Here is a 7,039-nt window from a genome sequence, read left to right as displayed (position 1 = left end):
AGGGTTAGGAGACTTATTTAAAACTCTACGAAGCACTTTGTGGGACATTTTCTGTCAGACCTCAGATGGACTTTTTAGGAATTGAGGCAGCATTCACCCGTTAATGATTTCTACTTTCATCCATTCCTTCACTCAGCTCCATGCAGCCGTCGGTTATGCACATGAGCAGTTGAAAATGTGGATTAGAAACGTGGTTACGCATATACATGGCATGACAGAAATCTATCTGGGGAGTCCATGTAAACGCATTGTCTGGAGTTCATATGTGAAACAGGCTAATGTGTTGCTGTTGGGCCTGACTGAAGAGGCAGACTTTCTAGTATCTGAACAAACAAAAAATGAAAACATTAATTAAGAGAAAAAGAGATCATGGGTTAAACTGCCAGAAAGAAGAGGGGCTGGGTCCAGTAAGTGGCAGGGTGTTACATCACTGCTTGTCTTACTCCAGACTCTGCCAGCTGCAGTAAAAATTCTGCCCTTCATTTCTGCCTGGAGCCGGTGCAGAAGCACTCTTATATAACTAACCCCAAAGGATGAACTGCAGAGACGCACACTCTATAGCACGTGCAGCATATTCAATATCAACAGCAGTGAGTAAGACACAAATGAATTTTTTTTAATGTACAGAAAACATAATCCCAAAAGAGAAGCCAAATCTTGACATTAAGGATTTAGTTCAGTAAACACTAACTACTGAGCAGTATACCCTGGGCTGTAGAGGTAAAGGATGTAGTCTCCTCTGCATCTAGCATGGGCATCTCAGCCACAGGGCAGATGATAAACCACCGCTTGCCAGTGTGTAGGACTGTAAAAAACAGAGAGAACGAAAAACTCAAACCCACATCTCCTATCAAATCAATACAATAAAAGAGCTAAGAGGCACCGACTATTTTAAAAGTGAAACATCCAAAACAATTTCTTAAATCATCCTTAATCTAATGTCAAATCTTAACAATAGAAATGTGTAAAAAAACAATGGAGTTAAAAAGCGTGAGTGAACTGTTTGAGTAAATATTTGAGCTTCAGATAGTCAAATGACATACCATTTTGTTGGTACACCATTTGTGGAGTACTGGGTGCAAAAGCCTTCAATTCCTAAAGAGAAGGAAAGACTTTCAATTTACAATACTTTAAGACTTCCCCAAGCAGTCTAAAAGCTAAACTTCAGTAATAAATTCAGTTACATCAAAAAATCCTTAAAAGCAAGGATGGCGAGCTTGGCATCTCCTGTTGGCAACATTACAGGCAAAGTCATCTTAAGAGTGCTGTCAGGATGATGCATCTAAGGCAGAGCCACTCATTTACAGAGTGGGCCATTACAACTATTAGCTGTCAGCTGTTCTCTTTCTCACCTCTGTTTCCAGTGTGCCAGCGCCTTCACTGTGTTTGGGACTGCCTGCCTGGTCAGAGTTCCTTTCACCCTCTGTGTCCTCACTTAACATGTCTTCAGCCTTGTCCACAATGTCCTTCAGCTGTTCAATGAACACCTCTTTTTCTAGAGGCAGAATGAAATCATTCTCTACCTGAAGAGAAGGATGGATAAAAAGACAACAGAATATTAAAAATGTAAATTTAATAGCAGCAGAAATTTTAATTTTTAACCAATTCTTAGTTCATATTAGGTTACTATCACATTCATATTATGAAAAAATTATCCATCTAAAAATGTGAATCCATTATGAATTGTCTGGAATTGCCAGAGAGACAAATAGCAGGAGAGAGATAGACAAGGATTTTTTTTTTCTGTACTGCAGCACAGTACAGCAACATGAGGCATTCCTGAATTCAGAGCCAATGCACTCCACACACAAAACAAAATCTGCATTAATTGGACTGCGGCATACCATGTACGTAGCAATCTCCTCTGGTGCATCTCCATCCAGGTCAAACTTGAAAGTGACCATTTTATGGTTATGAGTTTCCAACTGACACTCTACCATCTTATCCCCAGTGTTACAAACCTGCAATAAGACAGGACACAGCATTGATTCTCTTCTATTGCACAAACTCGGAACATGGGCTACAAGAAATATTCATTTTGGTTACCTACATTCAGCATGTTAAGCTTTGGCCTGCTAATCTTCTCTTGTCGAGAACGAGTGCGTGAGGACCTGCGGTGGTGTTTGCGGACCTTCATTTCACCTTTACCTCCTTGTGTCCCTTCATAACCATCACTCATCTCCCTCCCCGATGTGGCATCAGAGTTGACACTAGTTTTGGGAAGAAAAGGGAAGAAAATGTTGTACATTTGGTTTCATTCAGTAATACAGTGCCCTAATGACCAACACATAGCTCTACATTTAGGTGGGCTATTACAGTATCCGTGTTAAAACATACCTGCAGTTGTACTACACAGCTAAAATAAATTAACTGGCAATAAGTCACAAACCTGTTAAAAAAATTATAATCAGTATGCTGAAATACACAGAGTGGACTGACAAAGAGAGAAGCTGTAGCTAAGGTATTTGATTAATAAAGACTCATCAAAGTCCACATAACACAACAGGAATTTGAAAACTAGCACACTTAAGATGAAATTGTTCCATCAGCCTTTCTAAAGGTTGCCACTGTTGCTGCAACAACAGCAGTAGAATCAATCAGTGCAAGGTTTCTGTTTACAAGTCAGAGAGAGTTTTGGTGTGACTACTTTACTGCCACAATGTAAACAAGAGTATGTGGATTATGGTAACACTTATGTCACTGCTTATCAGGTGGAATGTTACTCTAGGAATTAGTGTCCATTTCACAACACCTAAGCTTACCCTAATATAATAGGCATTTCTTTGATTTACAATCACTGACTTGTCACCAGCAAAGATGGATGAGTGAAAATAACATAGTACCTGTCGTAGTTTTGCCCTGCTGTGTGTTTTTCTGTAACTTGATCCTGTAGACATAACATCCAGAAACAGAGAACCATAAAGTGTGGAAAATCTGTCAGATATTTCATTATACATCATGTTCCTGACAGAGGCTTAAGATGGTGATACTGCATTTAACATTTGAGTATACTGTTAAAGTAGTAACTGTAGGGACAAAAAAAATCTAGATGTGAGTCATGTCTCCACACCTCTGTGATGGTCTCTGTTGGACCATAACCTTGGGCCCCAGTAAGTGTACTCTGTTGTTTCTGCTGAGTCAGAGTGGAAGTGGCAGACCCAGAAGATGCTCGCTGAGAGTCACATGGGTGCAACACAGGAATTTGGCTCTGACTTTGTGCCTGGGCCTGTGAAGGCAGCTGGCATTGATTGTTGTTGTCCAGCTGAACAACAGGAGTGGCTGTGTCTGGTTCATCTCCATCCTGCACAGGTGGGGAGAATACTGCAGGCTGGACTGGCTGAGCAGAGGGTATATGCTCAGGGTGGCTAAGCTGGGGAATATATAGATAAAAAAAAAAATTAAATACCACACAACTTCCATGGTTCCTACACTAAAGAAGATTTCAATAAATTATTTTCTATACTACTTCAGCAACATCAGGATAAAATATTTAATCACTGCCTTGACAAACAAGTTCCTCTAAATGGAAGTCAACTTTAAAACAAAGTACTGTGGAAAAGTATTAGGCATTTTATTTGGTTAGCTTTTATTTCATCACACAGCACCATCAGGGAGACATCTGACAGTACCCAGATAATCATTAAAATCATAATCATCATACCAAATTATGGTTATTTCTTGATTAAGAGCCCTTTGTAGACATTTTGAGAAGTGTAAACCCAAATAAGCATGCCCTGACACTCGATGTAAACTGTGACCTGTGTGTGCCTTTTTAAAATTTATTTAATCAATTCAATTTGCAACAGGTAGACTGAATGTGTGCTTCTTAATCAAGCTAACAGGATGGACTTAACCAGAACGTTTGCACATTTTGTAAAACATGTTTTCATACTGAACTGATAGGCAACAATAGACATTTTATTAATTTACAATTTTTAAACAATCGTATATTTTCTGAAGCGATTATATAACCAAAGACTGACTTTAGTGAAACCACCCTTAACGCATACACACACTTAACACACACAAATACCCAAATTCCACTTCACACCTTCTTGGCAAACATCTGCACTCCACTGCAACCATTATAATTACCTGTATTAGAGGCTGAGTGCTGCCATTTGTGGGAGGGTGTGTGTTTTGGGATAGAGCAGTATGTGTGCCTATGGGGTGGATGGTTAATGTGGATATAAGTGTAGATTGTGAATAAGAAGCTTCACATCTGACACAGTGCCGCAGAGCAGCAGCAGACTGGTGCTTTGCTAATGGTGGTCCCACTTTACCCATCACAGGTGAAGGTATGAGGGAAACTGGATGGGGTGAAACTAACAAATTTTCAACATGCAGAGGGGAGAGGGAGGAGATAGAGGGCGTTAAAGGGAGAGCTTGTCCAGGAGAAAGGAAGATGTGATTGTGACAAAAGGTGGTTGAAGGGTTAGATGCAGTGCAAGAGGATTCACAGTCAGTCACAGTAGTCATCACCTGGATTTTAGGATACTGTGAAGGAAAACAAAGGAAGGAAAAAAGAAGAAAATGAACTAATCTAGAGCAAATTTTAACCAAGTTCAAACGCAGAAGGATGATACATTAAGATAAATTGCTTCAAGCCAATATTTTCAATATTCTGCAAATGTATTAAAAAAAAATTGGAAAAACTAAGATAAAAGAAAATTTACTTACATTTACTTAGGCAAGACAATTGCAATAGTTGTGAAAACAGACAAAGTAATACCTGCGAAGGGTGCGTAGTTGGTAGAGAAGTAGAAATCTGCAGAGGTTGGAGTTTTTGTTGGTGGACAGAAGCTTGTGTCTGGGCCGGCATACTAGAAGTTGACTGGTTGAGATGCTGACCACGATCCTGCTGATCTGGTCCTAGCTGTAAAGTGCCCTGATCAGGAAGAATATTCTGCAGAAAAACAAGAAAAGGGGAAACAGGGTGGCATTGCAATAACGACAGAAATTCCAGGTTCATCTCGTTTGTGAAAATCAGCCTTTCCTGCTGTTGACCCAGATCAGAACAGCACACATTTCCCAACCAGGCTATAATCAATCAAAATCACTCAAGTACCACAAAACAGAAACATGGCAAGCTTGAGAGGGCGAGCGGATGTAGCAACTAAAACCACACTTTTTCTTTTCATTATAGTTTACATTTTCTGACTGTTGGCTGATGTCAGAGGAAACTCCAGTTTATTTGTCTGTTAATTTTCAACCAACACAGCTGCACCAAATCAAAAGCAGGCACTATAAAACAACTACAACAGCAGAAATAAAAATGTTAAGTTAAAAAGCATTACTTTGCATTTCTACAACAGCGAACCCCAAAGTGACCAAAGGCAAGACGGAGGGAAAACAAACAAATACTACTACTACTACTACTACTACTACTAATAATAATAATAATAAAATAAAATTAAGGAACTTTATTCATTAATAGCAAACTACCATGAAACCCCATTGGGCAAATTCTTTAAAATCATTTAAACAGCTTTACCCACACTGGGATACGACAAACTAAATTATTTTTTAACCTATTTAGACATCTGCAGACTGAAAAATACTGTTCTGCATTTTTTGTGTGTGGACACTTATAATACGTGATTTAAACCATAATTGCATGTGTCCGGTCAATGGTGTTAATATGCAATGGGCTCTTAAATATTGTGTTATGACCAGCAGTTCTTGGTTATTGTCCATGTCAGTCAAAATAATGTTGGGTTACCAATACGATGCCACACAGGTTTACCACAATACACGATATAGTTGTGAGCAAACTATACACTCACCTGCTGGGGTATATGTGCAGCCTGGCTATACTGAAAAGAAAATGGAAGGCTCTGTGGAGTTACTTGGTTGGTACTGGATACTTGGTCAGCTCCTCCATAGTGCTGAGGAACAGCAGTAGACTGTGCTGACAGGTGCTGGCTCTGACCTGGAGTAGTCTTTTGCAGTACCACATTAGGAGGAAGGCAAACTGGATGATTGGATTCATCTTGAAGAATTGCTGTTGCTGTGGAATGAGTCTGGGAAGCTGGGGCCTGAACCTGCAGGAGTGTGGACTGGGAAGCATCCTGGCTGTCTTGTTGAATTGCTTTTTGCATGTGTTTTTGACTTTGCTGTTGTAGAGTTGGGGTATGTAGTTGATGCTGATCAGAAGACTGAAGACTTTGAGTTTGGCTGATAGACTGTTGTGCCAAATGTTGATGTATAGCATGCACAGTTTCTTGGCTAGGCTGCTGAGGCAGTATAAAAGCCTGCTCAGCATTTTGTGTTTGTTGTGTATTTTGCACTAAGGGCTGATGGTGCTCTTGATGAATGGACATCTGTTGGCTGTAAAGTGCTGGTGTGGAGGAGCTCTGGATATGCTGCTGACTTGGTAGTTTGACTGTGGTCCGAACCTGCTGCAGTGTACTAGGAGCTTGTACAGGTTGACACTGGGCTGTGGCTCCCACAGTTGGGTCTACAGATGCTAGAGAGTAACTTTGTGCTTGCTGCTGTGTGGGCAGCGTGGTTGCTGCTACTGCAGTCTGTTGCTGAATTGGAACAGGATATCCTGATGTAGACTGAACATGTTCATGTGTTTGAGCCACAAAGTTCTGACATGTTTGTTGGACTTGTAAGGAAAAAGTCAAAGGGTCTGCAGCTGCTGTCTGCTGCTGTTGGTGGCCTGGTGTTTGGTAACTCTGTGCAACATGTTGTAATACAGCTGATGGTAAAACACCTGCTGCAGCTTGGGCCTGTACACTGGGAGGTGTATAGCTAGCAGCACTTGCTGCTTGCTGGAGGTTGATTGAACATAGATTAACTGGAGCTGGTGTTGCAACACTAGTTTGACCTGCATATGGAGCAGCAGGGTAGCTGTGTCCAGGCTGGAGGTACTGCAGTGGTGTGTGCACTGCTGTGCTGGAAGAAGGCAGGCCCTGGACAGATGATGTATTCTGATGACCTGTAGAGACAGTCTAAAACCACAGGGAGAAGAAAGTTACATCCTCTTGGGTTAAACTTTTCATCAATTTTGACGATTTTCATAAGCATGGAC

At 40.7% G+C, this 7,039-nt stretch overlaps 1 protein-coding gene across 18 annotated transcripts in view; it reads right to left on the bottom strand.

Annotated features, from left to right (window-relative positions):
- LOC137139841 (serine/threonine-protein kinase WNK2-like) overlaps window positions 1–7,039 on the bottom strand; it is a 46,916-nt gene that overhangs the window by 16,770 nt on the left and 23,107 nt on the right. For 16 of the 18 annotated variants that reach the window (XM_067527640.1, XM_067527639.1, XM_067527638.1 and 13 more), the window contains 10 exons: window positions 5,787–6,959; window positions 4,733–4,906; window positions 4,096–4,497; window positions 3,071–3,370; window positions 2,844–2,887; window positions 2,051–2,210; window positions 1,845–1,961; window positions 1,353–1,523; window positions 1,044–1,095; window positions 707–805 (listed from right to left, as the gene is read on the bottom strand). In XM_067527640.1, coding sequence (XP_067383741.1) covers window positions 707–805; window positions 1,044–1,095; window positions 1,353–1,523; window positions 1,845–1,961; window positions 2,051–2,210; window positions 2,844–2,887; window positions 3,071–3,370; window positions 4,096–4,497; window positions 4,733–4,906; window positions 5,787–6,959 — 2,692 coding nt within the window. The remainder of the gene's footprint in view (window positions 1–706; window positions 806–1,043; window positions 1,096–1,352; window positions 1,524–1,844; window positions 1,962–2,050; window positions 2,211–2,843; window positions 2,888–3,070; window positions 3,371–4,095; window positions 4,498–4,732; window positions 4,907–5,786; window positions 6,960–7,039) is intronic. The other 2 variants (XM_067527647.1, XM_067527648.1) reach the window with 2 other exon arrangements.

The sequence above is a fragment of the Channa argus genome, chromosome 13, assembly GCF_033026475.1.
Source record: "Channa argus isolate prfri chromosome 13, Channa argus male v1.0, whole genome shotgun sequence".
NCBI classification, from domain to species: Eukaryota; Metazoa; Chordata; class Actinopteri; order Anabantiformes; family Channidae; genus Channa; species Channa argus.
This window is presented reverse-complemented; position numbering and strand designations above follow the sequence as displayed.